An 18,412-nucleotide genomic window follows, 5' to 3' on the forward strand; every position below is an offset into this window, starting at 1 on the left:
ACAGTTACTACAAAAATAACACAATAAAAATATCACAGGGTGAAAGACATGCCAAACACAACTCTAGCCTTTAAAATTATCAAATATTTGTAAAAATCTAATGGCTCTTGACATGCAAAAATAATTATCAATTAACACATGCATTCTATGTCATCTTGTTTTTGTTTTTTTATACTTAACAACTGTCAGACAAGAACAATAGTTTGAGTTTACGGACATTAAATAAATGTTTATTAAAGCAAACATGAAATAAAAATAGAACCTCTTTGACCCCATATTTATCCATGGGAATTTAAATCTTGCAAATATTTGTTAAAACTAGAAATGTGTCCATAGGACACGGGTGCCCCCACCGCGCCACTGTTCTGTCAATCTTTTTACTAAGTCAAGGGAAATAACTCTACAAATACTGGATAAATCCACAAGCAAAACCCAAGGTGCAAATCTAAATATGCTGAGCAACCTGCCCATAAGGTTTAATTAATGACTATGTCAAATCCTTTTTGAGTAACTTGCGACACAAGTTGAAAATTGCAAAAATTTTCTAAGTGAAGGGCAATAACTCTAAAAATACTAAATAAATCCAGACGAAAATATCTGATGCACAACTGCACATGCTGATCAACATTCCTGTAAAGTTTCATGACTCCAGGTCAAATACTTTTTGAGTTACATGCGACACAAGTTGAAAATTGCAAAATTTTACTAAGTCAAGGGCAATAACTCTGAAAATACTAAAAATATCCAGACCAAAATACCCAGGTGCACAACAACACATGCTGATCAACATTCCTGTAAAGTTTCATCACTCTAGGTCAAATACTTTTTGAGTTACATGCGACACAAGTTGAAAATTGCAAAATTTTACTAAGTCAAGGGCAATAACTCTACAAATACTGAAAATATCCAGACGAAAATACCCAGGTGCACAACTACACATGCTGATCAACATTTCTGTAAAGTTTCATGACTCCAGGTCAAATACTTTTTGAGTAACATGCGACACTAGTTGAAAATTGCAAAATTTTACTAAGTCAAGGGCAATAACTCTGAAAATACTAAAAATATCCAGACGAAAATACCCAGGTGCACAACAACACATGCTGATCAACATTCCTGTAAAGTTTCATCACTCTAGGTCAAATACTTTTTGAGTTACATGCGACACAAGTTGAAAATTGCAAAATTTTACTAAGTCAAGGGCAATAACTCTGAAAATACTAAAAATATCCAGACGAAAATACCCAGGTGCACAACTACACATGCTGATCAACATTCCTGTAAAGTTTCATGACTCTATGTCAATTACTTTTTGAGTTACGTGCGACACAAAAGTGAACGGACGGACGGACGGACGGAAGGACGGACGGAAGGACGGACGGACAGACGGACAAGGGTAAATCTAAATGCCCGCCACTAACGTGGGGGCACAATAAAATCTTCTAAACCATCATGTATTAACTCTGGAAACTGGTATCAGGAATAATTTCAGTCAAAAATTCCACCCCCCTTTCCCAAAATATTTTCTTTATAAAATTTACTCAAAAAAATACTCCCCCATCCCCACATCCCTGAAATTTCAAAAACCACAGAGTACTTCAAATCTGATGTATCAACTAAAGCACTTTTTAAAGAGACAATTATGGATCAATCGCTCCCTCAACAAAATATACTCCATAAAAATGTATTTCTTGTTATTTGAAAATTATGATTTTCTGTTCTAAAATGTCCAACTAAATGCAAGGTTTGCACAAAATGAGTCATGAAACAATATAACAATAAATGACAAGTTCAAGGCTAGAGATATATCTGACACTATTACTTGTGACGCACTCATCGATTTTCGCCCAAATGTGTTTTTAGTCATCGAGAGGAAAAACGCTTGCAAAGTCATACAATTTTTTGCATGTGTATTTTTTCCTGAAAATTGTGTATATACCTCTACACGTACTTTAAAATTGTCAGGATAAAAGTAAACAAGTAAAAGTCAAAAAGATACTTTTTGAACAGCCTTTGTCATATTCCAAATATTTACTGCTTTCAACAAAAATTTATATTTAAACTAAAAATTTGCACTGAGTCAACTCAGGAGAATGGTCAGCGAGTGCACACAAAAAATCACGTGTTTCAAAAATATCTGTTTCCAGCAAATCAGCAGATGTCGATCTACCTTAAAAATGGTTGTTAATCATTTTTGACCAGATAACCCGTTTGGGCCAAAAATTTGTTGAGCTTGTCACATATATTAAAACAGCAGTCATATTAGATCCGCACTTGATATTTGGCCATCTTGAGGTCCTGTATAACTCTATCAGCGTCAAGCTGACGGAAGTATGTATCATCATCGTCCCGTACTAACTGCTCTTGCAGTAACTTGATCTCCCCTTCCATCTTCTTCCGTAAATCTTTCTTCATCGTTGACAATGCCTGAAATATGTTACAAACTTGTTACATCTTTAGCCTGTAGGCAATAAATCATACCCGTGTGACCAGTTTAAGGCACATTCATGCCATCAGATAATGGTTTGCACTGTTCACTATTCAATCAGTACTTATTTTGAATATTTCAATAAAAATGATGAATGGTTTTGACCAGATTGAAAGATGGCCATGTCAAATTTAGTTATGAAGTGTGGTATGTGTTTATCAAATTCAAAAGTTAGACTGACAATTTTAAAGTTTTTAATTATCAGAGGAGGTAAACAGCTTATTTTAGAATTATAATCTTACCATTTAAGACAAAGTGTCAGCATGATCTTATTTATTTGTAAAATATATGCATAATCTTGCTTAAATTGAAATCATGCTAATAAAAAATGTATGCACCATCTTGCTTGAATTGCAATTATGCTTATAAAATAAAAAACATTTTCAAACAACAAATCTTTCAAACTGCTTGAAATTTCAAAATGAATCAAAGCTTTAAAATCTAATGCTTTCATTTTTTTTTCAAATCACTTATTTTATGCTTTATGCAAAATATGATTAAATCAAATCAAAGTGATTTCTAAAATATTCTAAGAATGCAAGTCAAACCTTATGTTGAGCTTTTTCTCTTGTTTCTAATTCCTTCTTTTCCTTGGAAATGTTCTCTGCTAACATCTGGAACTGGTCACGATAACTAAGGTCAAGGTTAAGGAAATTTCATAGGAAAACAACTTCATTTTTCATAGTCTAAGAACTTGACTGAGTAAAGTATTTGGTACATGGCTTATGTCCCTCCTATAGCGGAAACTTTACAAGTATCTGCCCCTAAAACATTTTTAAAATCATGCAATTTTCCTCTGAAATTCAATTAAAAACATGCTAATTTCTTCTCCTTTTGAAAAAATACTGTTATTTTCCCAAAAATTAAAAGGAAAGGCCCCTATTCCTATCTGTGAAAAAACCCTCATATTATACTACTCTTAATTGATTTGTATTTACCATGTTATATTTGGATAATGGACTAACCCTGCTTTAAAACTGGATCAGTCTATTGTCCAATAATACAGATTTAATACAAGAAAACAAAACTCTTTCAGCAAACAGTATTGGCAGACGGCACATATGTGATGGGTCCACTGGCTATATACTGGTTGCATAGGTAAGCCAAGGTTAATACTGGCATTTAGAGGGCTTATAAGATACAAATATATCTAATATTTTAGTTGACTTGTACATGTATCTTTAAATAATCTGTAGATATCTTTTATTTAAAGATACATATAGAAACTACATTTCATAAATTCAGCTAAAATGAAAACAGTATGGGGTAAAACGTGTGAATATTTGTTGCCAAGGATACTAGTTTTCCATGGATTCAATCTCGTTTCTCTGTGATTTGGCCTGAGAATCTCTCTGTTCCTTGGCATACTTTCTCAACTCGGAAATTCTCTCTTTCTGTATCTCTAAACCATCTTTAAACAGCTTTTTAAATACCTGTAAAATAAAACAGATGTTATATTCCCATTCAGATTCAGATTTCAACATTCTTCCTAAATTGTTTAAATTTTGCATTTTGTCATAAGTTAATTGTCAACATGAACAACAATTCTAACATAAAGCTATGAATATATCATAAAAGTAGTGTAATACCCATCTACAGTTGAGTATAAATAATAAGTGTACAAAATAAAAGTCAATACAACTTTACATTTTGCAATACTTGTTTTCAATCTTATACATATATTATTTTATTTGCCAGAATAATCAGTATCGTATGTGATACACAGAATTCCTGTATATATTCATCAGGTTTTTTTTTAGGAACATTTGATTGATTTAAAGATTAATTTTAATTTACTCTTAACTCCATGACTGTGAAATGGCTGGACTATTTCAAAATAAGGAGTTAAACCAGTCCAGTTTCAAGATTAAAGGGACTACACTGAGGTTTTTTTTACTTGAAAGGATGGAAAATATTTTCCAAGATAAGTGTACCAATTGATTAGGGTCTTATACAATATCATGTGTACATATTTTCAGCTCCTTCCTTTACCCTATTTTACCAGAATAATCTTTATTGTGAAAAATGACCCAAAAAAGAAAAGTGATAAGAATCGCATAAAAATTGATTTTCAGTTTAATTCTGTACATATTACTTTAATATCCATTACAAATTTTTCCAATTTTAGTGCTTTTCTTGATACACGTTAAATTTTCAAAATCTTTTTTTTTACTTTTGACCTCAGGGAAGTTCCTTTAAAGGTTTTTTGTTAACATTATCAATTTTTATTTTGGTTACAATCAAGTTTTACCATTTCTTCTCTCGTTCTTCTTTTCAACATTTTAGATCTCATTCTGACTTGATACTCGTCGTAATAATGCTGTGATCTCGCCGACTGCATACGTCTCTCGTGAATCTTGTTACGTGAAGATATAGCACTGGCCTGTTGTTCCTTAATCTCTTTCTGTGAACATACAAAATATTTAACTTAGTAACAGAATATCAAAATAAACTTTATGTTTAAATGAATGGCATTGCAATGGTTATGAACCCACAATTAATAAATTTCACACAAATAAATTCATTAGATCACATTTTTATTTATTTAACACCATGAAACTAAATGATTGCTTGTTTGATTTTTACGCAAATTGTAAAACAATTTTTAGTCATATCTTAGCAGTCTGTCATCCTAATTTCCTTTCCTAGATAACTAACCAGTTATTACTAATTTTAACACAAGTGGCATACTAGTAATGCCACATGATTTTTGAATCAGTGATCACAGACAAATGACCCAAATAGACCCAATGTCAGGAATTAATTGTCAAGAAAATTGTTTTGCCTCATCCATGGATCAAATCACCACTCCTGACAAATCTCTGCGCTAAATAGACTTGATTTAGCTGAAAAGCTGGAAAGATGACATACCGAAATAACATCTTTAAAACCCCTCAAAACACTATAAACCTACCAGTCTTTGGTTATGTTCCAGCTCTTTTTTCATGATATTTACTAAGATTTCTTGTCTCTTTTCTGCCTCTTCCAGCTGTAATAAAAACATGTACTTTAAATTCACAGGAAAAAATGGTTAAAAATCTATGAAGGACTCCAAAGTGCAAGTAAGCTTATAGCGATTCTTTTTTATCCAATTAGCTAGACTTTGTATTCTCTCTTAAAAAATAAAAAAATCCATTTTTCTTTTTTTTTTGTATTTATCAATTACAAAGATAACAAAGCATCTAAATATTTGTACCCGACAATGGCCTACCAACCTGATTTTGAGCATGAGATTTTTTCCTCCTAACTTCTTGATGTGCACGGGTAACTTGTTCAATCTGTGTTAGACCTTTCCGCCATAACTCGTGCCAAGTGTGAAGGGATAGGTGTAAATGTGGGAACTCTTCTAATAACATTGGTAATATATCATCATCATCTTTTATAGTTACTGAAGAAAGAAATTACATATATGTATTACTGAAAGAAAAGATCAGTGTCCGGAGAGCACTTGTTTATAAACAAGGAAAATAACCTTTACATTGCTAAATTTATAACAAAGCTTGCTCTGCTTTAAAGTGAATTGGTCTAAAATAGGAAATCTGTAAAACAACAGTGATGTAACTTACAAGTTTTCTTTTGAGGTTTAACAAGGCTAGTTCCAGGAGCTGCTTTCCTTACTTTACTACTGACTGCCTTGGGCTGAGCTCTTCGTGTTTTCTTCTTTAACACTGATGGCCCTACAATATAATGTCATATTAAATTTAAAATTCCTAAAACTGTCAATATTTTTATGGTTACTCAAAATGAAACCTAATTTATACAAGTATTTTTCACTGTATTTTTCATTGTATTTTAGAACAAACTACATGTACACCTGTCTTTTTTTCACTGAAATACAAAATGCACACTTTGTCTGATGACATTCTTTGCTATGGCAACAATACTAAGGTAACATGGCAACTTTTTGGGCCAAAGACCACACAAATTTAATGAATTAAACAGAAAATATGGAAAATGATAATAGAACAAAAACATATCACTAAAATACTTCATTAAACTATATCGCCCCTTACATACCTTCTTTTTCCTCTTTTGGCTTGCTTTTAACCCCTGATATCATCTTTTTCTGATATTCCTTCTCCTGCAAACATACAGAAATAAGTTGTTACAAAAAGGTAAAACTGGTTATAACTAAAAAAAATAAAAAAAAAATAAAAATTTTTTTATACTTTAAAAAAATTGGTTTTTTTTTCAGTAAATTTAATTTTGCCAAAAAAAAATTTTTAAATTATGGTAAAAAGGTTGTATGTGAAAAAAATTAAAATGTAAATTTTTTGGGTTAAAATTTTTGGTGATTTCCATGAAAAATTTCCCCCAAAAAAAAGTTTTGATTATGGCCTTTAAAACCAAAAATTTCACCATTTAAAAAAAAAAATGAACCCATTCCCACCTAAAGTCACCAAAATTCCATTCAAATTCAAACTTCCATCTTAATTTCCTTTTCCCAAACAAAGGTTTTAAAACCAAAATTCCCTCCCCTCACATTCTTAAATTAACCTTCCCCAAAAAAGGTCACCCCTTTATTCAAACATTCAAAACTTTTAAAATTACCTTTCCCAAACAAAGGTCACCCATTCATATCTAAAAAATTTTTACTCCCCCAGGGTTTTTAAACAACCTTTTAAAAACCCCCCCCATAAAAAACAACAACATTCTGGCATTTGTACCATAAATAAAGTTAAAAACAACCAAATCTCCACAGAACAAAAATTTTCAAATTTTTATAAAAAAATTTTTAAAAATAAAAATACCCTATTTTAGCACTTGTCTTTTTTGTCCAGGATAATCTCCCCGTCCAGAAGCCATCTAAATCTTCACGATAAATCTTTTGCAAGAACTGGAATAAGAAAATTTTATGACATTCTTACCACAGAAACTTATGTTATAAGAGCCTCATGACATTATTGAAGATGTCTCAGACAATTAATGAAGGTAGCTGATATTGCATTTCTGGAGGCACCACATAGCATTATCTAAAGTACCTCATGCCTCATGGCATTATTGATACCTAAGATATCTCTCATAATTTAAATATGACATCCAACAGAATTACTTGAGACACCTCATAGCATCATTTAAGAAACCAGTGTTAATGAGGTAGTATTTATTTCACAGCAATGAAAGATACATGACTTTATTCCATCAATATATAACATTTCAAAAGACACAGTTCACATTTTAAAACAAGAGCTGTCGGTAGGACAGCAACGCTGACTATTCTTAGTGCTTGATAGTAAAAAAAATGCTTGATACAGTTACCTCCTCCTGTTTACAGGTTGGGGTCATGATGGTGAACAAGTGTGCAAAGTTTCAAAGCCATATGTCAATGGACTTTGAAAATATTTGAACTATTACAAAAACTTTAACGTAAATTCTAAGTCGAAAAAGGGGCATAATTCTGTCAAAATGCTTGATAGAGTTACCTCCTCCTGTTTACAGGTTGGGGTCATGATGTTGAACAAGTGTGCAAAGTTTCAAAGCCATATGTTAATGGACTTTGAAAAATATTTGAACTATTACAAAAACTTTAACGTAAATTCTAAGTCAAAAAAGGGGCATAATTCTGTCAAAATGCTTGATACAGTTACCTCCTCCTGTTTACAGGTTGGGGTCATGATGGTGAACAAGTGTGCAAAGTTTCAAAGCCATATGTCAATGGACTTTGAAAATATTTGAAACTATTACAAAAACTTTAACGTAAATTCTAAGTCGAAAAAGGGGCATAATTCTGTCAAAATGCTTGATAGAGTTACCTCCTCCTGTTTACAGGTTGGGGTCATGATGGTGAACAAGTGTGCAAAGTTTCAAAGCCATAGTCAATGGACTTTGAAAATAATTTGAACTATTACAAAAACTTTAACGTAAATTCTAAGTCGAAAAAAGGGGCATAATTCTGTCAAAATGCTTGATACAGTTACCTCCTCTTGTCTACAGGTTGGGGTCATGATGGTGAACAAGTGTGCAAAGTTTTAAAGCCATATGTCAATGGACTTTGAAAATATTTGAACTATTACAAAAACTTTAACGTAAATTCTAAGTCGAAAAAGGGGGCATAATTCTGTCAAAAATGCTTGATAGAGTTTACCTCCTCCTGTTCTACAGGTTGGGTCATGATGGTGAACAAGTGTGCAAAGTTTCAAAGCCATATGTCTATGGACTTTGAAAATATTTTGAACTATTACAAAACTTTAACATAAGTGGTTACGGCCGACGCCGACGCTCGGGTGACTGCAATAGCTCTACTTATTCTTATCGAATAGTCGAGCTAAAAACCTACCCCAATTTTTTTCTTGCCAGTTTTCTTCTCCTGGCTTAACAATTTTTGAGTATCTCCAACAGTATAGAGAGCTCTCTTGGTCTGTTGGTAAGTTTCTTTGTAATTTGTCTTTCTGTAATAGCAGCTGACCCGGAACCTTTCCGGGAAACCATCGTCAGACAGATCGGGCCAAAATGTCATGGGTACCTGTAAATTTGTGAAAAGATGTCCAGAAACTGTCATGATAAGCTAATAATGGACACAGGAACATTATACTATAACATATACGCGATAAGTGGATATTTTGGTGTGTCAAAAAGTTGGCAAATTTAAAATTCCACACATTTTCGTGAGAAAATGTAAGCCAATCGTGCAAAATTAAAATTTAATGACAGGTTGGTTGATATTTACACTAGAGGAAATTTTTGCGATTTTTGTCAATTTGCAAAATTTGCCAGTATTTTCAAATTGATAACATAACCACTTTTACAGTAGACTAGCAAACCCTAAGAAATTCCTTTTCATCAGGAGTTTCCCTTGACACTTTTAGCGTATCTGCACAGCTGTGCTTCAATTTAAAAAATCCAAAACCTTTCATTGGCCATAGGATTATGCTAGCACTCTATAACAGACATCATTGTTGTTTGTCAATGTTCTCAGTAAATGATGAATTTTACATTTGACACAAACTATAAATTACATATCATAAAACATATTTAGAAGATGAAAAAAAAATCAAGATTTCACTTTTTCTGTGTATTGAAAAATGCTTGAAAAGTTTACAAAAGTGTAGGAAAATCTTGAGGTTTATTTGAACTTCTCAAGACTCCTTTTCTAGGAATAACCAGGGTTTAAGGTTATGAAACTATTTTCAAAGTTCTGTCTCAAATCTCAGGATTTTCATTGGTCAGTGTACATTCTGTGACAATTTCTAACCAATCAAATACCTGAGATCTGAGTCTGAGCTTAGACAATTTCTTCATAACCTTGAACTCTAAACTCCTATCATATGAGAAAAACAAGCTCCCAACCCTAAGAAAGGCTTGAACCCTCAACCTCTGGGTTGAGGGAAAGATATCATTAAAATTGTTCCACCTCTTCACCACGTTAATTTACAATGAAAGGGTCAATGTCATACTAGAGAAAAAAACTTTTTGATGCAATTTAGTTATTCATTTGACCATATCCACGCTAAATAAATGAACATGTCTTACTCTCCATTTAGTCAATCTGTTCATTATTTTTAGGGGAATTTCAATATAAGTTCTGACTCACTGAAAAGTGTACAGTGCACACCATGATCAGACAGATGAATGTGCCGGCTGAGCTTGGTCTGCACTAGTCACATGGCTAGAATCTGTCGGTGCTAGCAGGGTATGAGTTAATCTTTACATCAATATTACTTTTTCATTCTCAATTAAAGGGAGACAATGATATGTATAACTTACTGCTTCTTTAGCCTGTGTTCATAACTTGTGTTCTCTTTATCACTGTAAATATCTTCAAAGGACAGATAACTCCCACTAGCAGCTGCTGAACTTCGTGATTTGGCACCAGTTCTTCCCCTTTGATTACAAAAAAAATTACATTAAATGCATGAATTTATGCAGGGAATAGTAATCACACTTTAATATAATGTTTTATATGGTAGGGATACTTGTCTTAATTGTAAGAATAGCATGCAAATTCAGTTAATTTGAATCACATGCTCAGGCTCTGAATGAAAATGATTAAATACTTATACTTTATAAAGAAGCTATGGACAAGACACAAAATATACCCTGTTCTTTGTTAATCTTTGACCTCAAAGTGTGACCTTAACATTAGATGTAGGCAACTGGATGTTAGGCATGACAGATCAATATTTTCAAAATTCCTTCACAAATAAGAAAGTTATGGACCAGATACTACATATACCCTCAAATAGACAATTTTGACCTTTAATCACCAGGGGCGACCTTGGACGTACATGTAGGGGTCCGGATGTTGCACATGACACATTGTCTTATTATAACAAACATTTGTGTAAAGTTATTTCAAATTCCTATGACAAATGACTTAATTATGGACCGGACAAGAAAGTGTGACGGACAGACAAAGCCTATTTCTATATCTCCCTTTTTCTTCGAAAAGGCAGGTGACAAAAAATGAAGGAACCTAGTTAGGAATTTCTTTTTTACATACATGTATTTATAGTAAAAAAAAAAAAATTATTTTGAAAAATCAGAAAAAAAAAATATTTAAGTTCTAGTCTTAGCAATTAAAAGAGGATAAGTGTGGGACCTTTAGCCTAATTTGCTAAAACATACTTTTCAGGGCTAGGCTTCCCAATACTTGGACTAGACTCTGTCAATGACCTCTCCACCAGGAATGACACTTTCCTCTTGGCTCGGCTTGGAGAAAGCTGAAGGAGAACATTTGTAAATTTATTACATGCTTGTGTTTTTTTTCTTTTTGTTTTTTTTTGCTCAATCTTAGTAAAACTGAAATTGTATAATCATACATTTATATCTTATACTATGACAAAGTCAAATGAAACAGGAATAGAATAAAATAGATCATTTCAATTGAATTAAACGAAAGAAGAAAAAAATTGTATATACAATTATACTTATCATAATTTAATGCAAAGAAAGTAAGTACAGTAAGTGACTGATAAAATTCAATCAATACAAAGCTGACATGGGTTTCCACAATGATAGCCGAACTTTAATTTTCATCTTGATATCTCCAAAATTGAAGATGGACAGTTTCAAAAATGGAAGGCAGTCATACCTCATTATCAGAAAGTTTATCCGCTGTTTTTGGACTAGGTTTCCTGGCAGAGGGTGAGGCACGCTTGTTTGTTCTCTGTCTAAGATCTTGTTGTTCTCTCCTTGACCTAGCAGTGACCTCTGACCTTCCTCTGACCCCTGACCTTGTCTGACCTCTGTATGGAGATTTTGAAGCAGCAACAGCCCTGTAGAAACAGTTATTTAATATGAATCACATTCAAGATCAATGCATAAAATAGTACATGAATATTCATCAATTATACTAAATGTGTATTACTTTTTCAACATTCCTTTTTATATATTCCCTATCACTTTATGACTAAAATATTGCTGAATGGCTCTTAACCCCACACCACACCCCCTGAAAATAATAAGTGCTGACCTAGTGATAATGCCACATGCCTGTTAACCTATGTATTGTAGATTCAAGCCCTACTTTAGTCTTAAACAGGTTTCCTCATGTATTGCAAGGACTTTTTTCATAATTGAGCTTAAATAAATATGTTTAATTTTAAACAAAAGAAATAAATCATAATATATATATCCATTGTTTATAAAAGGATCATGTTCTTTTAAAGAAGTTGCACTGAACCCTATGATTATATTTTACCTTCTTTGTGAATTGACTGCTTCCAGATTCTCTAACATGGACTTTGCACGTGATGGACTGCAATCTACGGCCTCACGTGCCATGGCTGCTGTTTCTTCTACCATATTCTGTAGATTTCTGAAAGTTTCATCCGTTTCCTGATCGTGGGCGTGTGTTTCAGCATGGGTCGGTGGTAACATGTACCTGTACCGAGGATCGTTCTCAAGACGCCGGATTATATCAGCTCGACTTTCACGTTCCCTTACTAAACCTACAAAACAAATTCATATTTTTTGTCTTAAGTTAAACCTTAAAACAAAGTCATGTTTTTTTTTTGTCTTAAATTTATGTGACATCAATTAATTTTGTAAGCATGAAATTTCATGGTTTTAACAAAAAGAACATTTTCATGGATATTTATATGTTTAGATTTCCTGTTCTTGCAAAAAAAGTAAATTGCAAATAATATAATACATAAAATAATCTTCCAGCCCCTAAAATAAAATTTTGTTACATCTTAAATTTCTCAAATGACCAATCCATGAAAACCATGTGTCCTACAAATAATAATGATATGGCAGAAACACATCCATCTTTAGCTTGTGAAAATTTGGCATTAACAAAAAATAAACACTTTAAGACAACATCAACATTCAAATCTTTTGCTTATAAATTTCCAACTACCTTCACTCATTGGCGGTTTATCTGTAACAATTGGAGATTGTCTCCCTTTATCTGAGACCTGTGGTTGTGAAATGTGGGGTTCTGGGAATCTCACAGCTTCTTCACTTAATCTTGATTCTCTTTCAGACAAACTGCTGAGCAGTCTTTCTTTCTGTCTTTTAGTTTCCTCGAGTATTCTTCTCTCCTCCAAGAGACGTCTCTCCAACTCTTCCGTTTCTCTGATCAAATCTGCTGTTGATTCCACTTTATCTGAATATCAAAACAAAACTATGGTAAAATGTGGGGAAAAATTGTATTTGTTATATAATTTTATTAACTATTAAATGGTAAAAATCTTTAAAATATAGAAATTATGATGAATTACAAACCCAAACAAAACTGAATGAAAATTCTAAAAATCTTTCATAGATAGAGCAAGGTTTGATACTTATAACCATTCAAAACTGACCACAAAGATTGCTTGTCAGTCATTTTAATTTTCAATTTAATGAGTATTAATATGCAAACCTTTTGATGGAGTTAGCGACAAATCTTCAATTGTTAAATCGAGACCATCTCTATCTTCTCCACGCCTTCTCCTTGACGGGCTAGACCTATTTGTAAGCAAAATACCAACAAGTTGAAATTAAATTACGTTTTCAACATGAGTCTCCTTAGTTGTTTAATCAATTATAATTTAGCAAGATGTACATTTATAGGAATATACTACAAGACAGGTTATAAGAAATAAAATTTTACATGTGTGTATTATATATTACATATAATACATATTATAATTAGTGCAATAACTGGTTAACCCCTATTAGATTTAGTAGAATTTAACCCATTAACAATAATTTAACCTGTTACTGCACTAAGGTGACAATTTGAGTGTCTCATTTCAAAGTCTATATCATCAAAAGAAGGTACATAAAAGTGTGTTAGTGAACCACTAACCCAATAAAATTATTACCATATGGCAAAAGATAAATTATGACTTTACCAGTGTTGTTAAAAAGAGATGTAAAAAGCAACATTTAATGCAATACAAAATATCGTTTATCACATACCCATGCTGATTTTGCGACACCGTAAAAATGGTAATGCATGGGCATGCATATATTTACATTATACAAACATCGTGTAAAGATGTGCTAAATGTTAGTATTACGCTATTGGGGCATCAATGTAAAATTATTCTTTTGCACTTTAAATAGTCTTTATTTTGGGTATGTGATAGATAGAATACACTCGTGTAGGTTCTGAACTCATTGAATAAAAAAATAGTTTGCTAGCCAGAGGATCAAATAATATAATTTTGTTCAACTTGTTCAATAAATTCAGTATAGAACCAACACTCATTCAATATCCTCTATATATGGGTTTTCTTATTACAAAAAGAAATATTGCATTTCTCATCAAATTATCATTTTAGAGAATAAGTCAGTGAAACATACTCTTCAACCCATCTCGCTGTCGGGCCAGCATTTTTTATTCCAGTTGCCTCATTCAACAGTCTCTCTCTTCGCAGTTCTGACTCAAGAATTTCATCTATCTGGTCCCGCGTGATCAGATCTGGGTCATCAGCTGTTAGGTTATGGCCATCTTCCTCTGTAAATAATATTACGATACAAGAGCTGTCAGTAGGACAGTGTGCTCGAGCATTAGATTTATGGGCCTTGGACAGTGACCTCCTATTATGCCCTCAAATAAGTGTGTGATGTTTCAACGCATTCCCTTCAATCGTTTTTGAGATACTAACTTGCACATAAGACTTAATCAAAGTGTGATGCTGACGCCTGGGTGAGTACAATAACAGTCCCTATTCTTCAAATAGTCAAGCTAAAAAAGGTATTTTCACATCTCAATTTTTTTTCCTGTCTACTTTTAGAAGCAGTGGTGACACATATGTAGGCAAAAAGTGTGTCTGAATTATCCTTTTACTGTATTTTTTAATAGTATTTTACAATTCCATTCAAATAAGAATGGAAGTTACATGTACAGATTTTACTTTTAAACACTAGAATAGCATATGACTGGTTTACTGTAAAATAGACCAAGTTCAAACCAAAAAACTTTCAAAAACTAAAATAATTCTCATAATCTGACTCTAAACACATAGTTCTCCATTCTATTTCACTAGATAAAAGTATCATAAAATTGAATTTAACTTCAATGACAAGTCAAAATTTATCTATATTTCAAAACTGTAATATAAATAAATGATCAAGAGAAAAACATCAAAGAGATATTGATTGACAGAAGAATATAAAAGACACATTGCTATCATTTCTATCCATGACAGCCCTACTTTATTTTAGGATGCACTTCTTATAGTAGCATATATTGTTAAAATGGTACAAAAAGAGAAAAAAATTTGAGCCCCGTCACAACAAAACCAACATAATGGGTTTGCGACCAGCATGGATCCAGATCAGCCCGCGCATCTGCGCAGTCTGATCAGGATCCATGCTGTTCGCTATCAGTTTCTCTACTTGTAATAGGGTTTGTAAGCGAACAGCATGGATCCTGATCAGACTGCATGGATGCGCAGGCTGGTCTGGATCCATGCTGGTCGCAAACGCACTATGTTGGTTTTGTCGTGACACGGCTCATTTAAAAAAGGCACCAACCATTATCAGTGGAAGCGTCACTATCAATCTTGTTTAGCATGTACTCTAGAAGACCGGAAAATATCTCAACCAGGTTATTTATTCCTTCTCGGTTCCCATCAATAACGTCGGCACCACCGATGTGAGTCAGGGACGTGTGTAAAACATCTCCTGCTAGTGAGTCTATCACTATCTGACAGTTATGAATTTCATCTTCTCTGGTGTTAGCAGACCTTATTATACCTGGAAAGTAATTTTGCTTGTGATAACTGAGTATATGTATGTGACCAGTACAGACCAAGATCAGCCATCCGTCAGGTCACATCTGTGCAGTCTTATCCTGGTCTGCTCTGTATACTTTTCAGTCAGTGCATATTTTGAAATTTTCCTACCGTCATTTATGTTTTTTGTCCTGATTAGAAGATTAGCAAAGAAGGGTTAATCAAAATTGAAAACTGATAAAAGTATTTGACCTTAAAACTGTTTTTTGGTAAACAATACACTACAAATTAATCTAATTCAGCTATCATCTAGCAAATGACGATTTCTTTCAATCTAAAATGTCATGCTTAAATGATATCGGTCACGCAAATATCACTGGCATTTTTACAAGAAAACTCTGGATTTTATACAAATATTACAGCTGCAATTTATAAATATCTAAAAATATTTTGCTATCAGTCTAAAAACCAAGCAGTATACCTCTTTATGAACCTATATAACAGTGTTGTTATAAAAGCAAACAAATACTGTTTAGAAATTATGATTTTAAAAGGAAAACCCCATGGTAACACTTCAGATTGTATTCAAATTTGAAGGCTGTAATTAGTTTGTGTATGCGTTAGACTTAAAAAAAACAACAATAGCTTTTTAACATTCATAAGAAACACTAATATGTTACATAATGTATACATATGTATATCAGCAAGCTTACCTGGAAGTTGTTCTCCACACAGACCTTCATACAATGTGACGAATACACCAGCACCAATGTCAGCTACTGTGTTAATACGGCTTGGAACATGAAGCTGGTCGAGAAGCCCATTTAGCTTGTTTACAATGGCTAAAATAAATGTACATCTGTCTGTTAGCATGTTAGCATTTGAATATCAATTCATGTGATTAAATATCTCAACATATAGGATATCAATGGTAAGGAAATTAACCAGTTATTGGTGAGTAAAATATAGTAAATAATTTAATTGTTAATGTATTTTTTTTTTTTTTAATTTATCAAACATGATAATCAGACAAAGCATTTTTCTTTGATAAAATATTTCTTAAAGATATAATATGCTCATCCTTAAGTAAAATATTTTAATCACAGAAATTTATTGAAATCTATGAAATTCTTACTGAATATGTCTAATTTGAATAAAAGAATGAATAACTTTGTATAGGATGCTGCGTTTCCTATTACAGGTCAAGTAAGGTTGGTCTTTTCTTAGAAAATGACACTCTATATTCATATTGTGACCACCTATAATGTGTAAAATTCTAAACTTTGTGTGAAGTAAAAACATGTTTATTTTATATTTACAAAGAGACTGTGTTGTAATTTTAAATATTTCTGATATCAAATTTGAGCATAATATATCTATGATTAATTAATAAGCATACCTTTATCCTCTTCTGAGAAGGTTACAGCCCTTGGACCCATGCCTTCTTTTATATTTTTTTCTTTTTAGCTTCTCTGAAATAAAATAAGATTTTCAATACAGCAGGATATAAGAGACAGTAACTTTTCCTGTGGCAAAAGAATGTTCCATCAATACTATGGAAGTGAAACATTACCAGATGTTGCTGAGACTAGGTCGGAGATACATTGGAGGAAGAATCCATAGAGAGACAGATCTGAAGACCCAAGATAAAGATGCCAGTGTCAAAGAATATTGGAAATTAAATTTGCCAAACTTAATTAAAGAAAGATTTTTACCTTTATCAGTTGATATATATATATATGAAAAGAATATTTGGATATTCATATGCAGCATAATAACATCATCCAGCATGCAACTAGTTTATAATAAGCACAAGAATGATGTCACATAAACTTATATGCACAAGATGTAAACACTATATAATCCGGTCTGATATGTAAATTGAAATTGTTAAAATAATTATTGATAATAAAGATATATGAATGATATTCAAAGTGAAACTTTCTTTTAATTTTTTTTCTTTTTACCTTAATAGAGTGTGGAATAAAACAGCAAGATACAAAACAGCAGCAGAATTATTATCTGCTTGAAAAATAGCATATTAGTGATCTCCCTTGTTTTACCTTCTTAAAATAAAAATATCGGTCTGAGCAGTTAAATGCAGCAGAACTGACCAAGAAGGCTGTAGTTTTCAGTAGTTAATTTTTTCACAAGACTCATCAAAAAGACAAACTGGTGTTAAATAGCCGATAAACGCCTCAGAGATCAATATTATTTCTTAACAGTTAATTGAAAAACAAAGCTTAATGACTGTTGGACGCCAACATGAGACTCCTTATGTAATTGATAGGTGCGTGTCCTGTTACATAATTTCTCTAAAATGCAGTTGCTTTGCAAAGAAGTAAAGATGTTGCAAAGCAAAAATTTATAGGAGTCAAAACAGAATTGGTGACAATGAAGTCAGATAACCAAAATCATCTGTTCCTAATTTTGATAAATTTGCACATGTAAGAATAAAGAGATGGATTTTTCTTGAATTACTATGACATTAAGTTGCAAAAATACAAGTTCTCTTTTGATGATGACTACTTTGTTAAGTCCCAGAATTTTTCAAACAAGCTAAAACATGCTTCATTAAAAGTCAATCTACAAAAGTCGTTTGCTTTTCAAAGGAAGCGCATAAATTTTTGTTTTATTAAAAAGTAATTTGAAAGTGAACCTTAAGGAAAATTTATAATACAAATATATAATCATTGCTTACCGATTTTGCTAAAATATTTTAGATTTTCTTCCCTAAATAATTTGGAGAATTCCTAAACAACTGAAGAGTTGCTAAGGGGCGTTACTCTTGACATACTTTAACCGGTAA

General features: G+C 32.4%; 1 protein-coding gene across 1 annotated transcript; it reads right to left on the reverse strand.

The window, feature by feature from the left end:
* Positions 1–11: 11 nt before the first annotated feature.
* On the reverse strand, positions 12–18,396 carry LOC132732955 (centrosomal protein of 95 kDa-like). The gene is made up of 21 exons (XM_060719494.1): positions 18,305–18,396; positions 17,003–17,075; positions 16,317–16,445; positions 15,404–15,625; positions 14,228–14,381; positions 13,299–13,384; positions 12,792–13,040; positions 12,129–12,378; positions 11,520–11,703; positions 11,054–11,148; positions 10,193–10,309; positions 9,692–9,746; positions 8,766–8,951; positions 6,506–6,569; positions 6,055–6,165; positions 5,704–5,876; positions 5,403–5,477; positions 4,740–4,892; positions 3,788–3,921; positions 3,037–3,121; positions 12–2,427 (listed from the first exon to the last, which is right to left on the reverse strand). Exons 2-21 carry the CDS (start codon positions 17,040–17,042, stop codon positions 2,263–2,265), a joined length of 2,727 nt encoding a protein of 908 aa, XP_060575477.1. The 5' UTR covers positions 17,043–17,075; positions 18,305–18,396; the 3' UTR covers positions 12–2,262.
* Between the last annotated feature and the right edge of the window lie 16 nt (positions 18,397–18,412).

This window comes from Ruditapes philippinarum, unplaced genomic scaffold, assembly GCF_026571515.1.
Source record: "Ruditapes philippinarum isolate M1 unplaced genomic scaffold, ASM2657151v2 ctg3769_1_1_1_1, whole genome shotgun sequence".
NCBI lineage: Eukaryota > Metazoa > Mollusca > Bivalvia > Venerida > Veneridae > Ruditapes > Ruditapes philippinarum.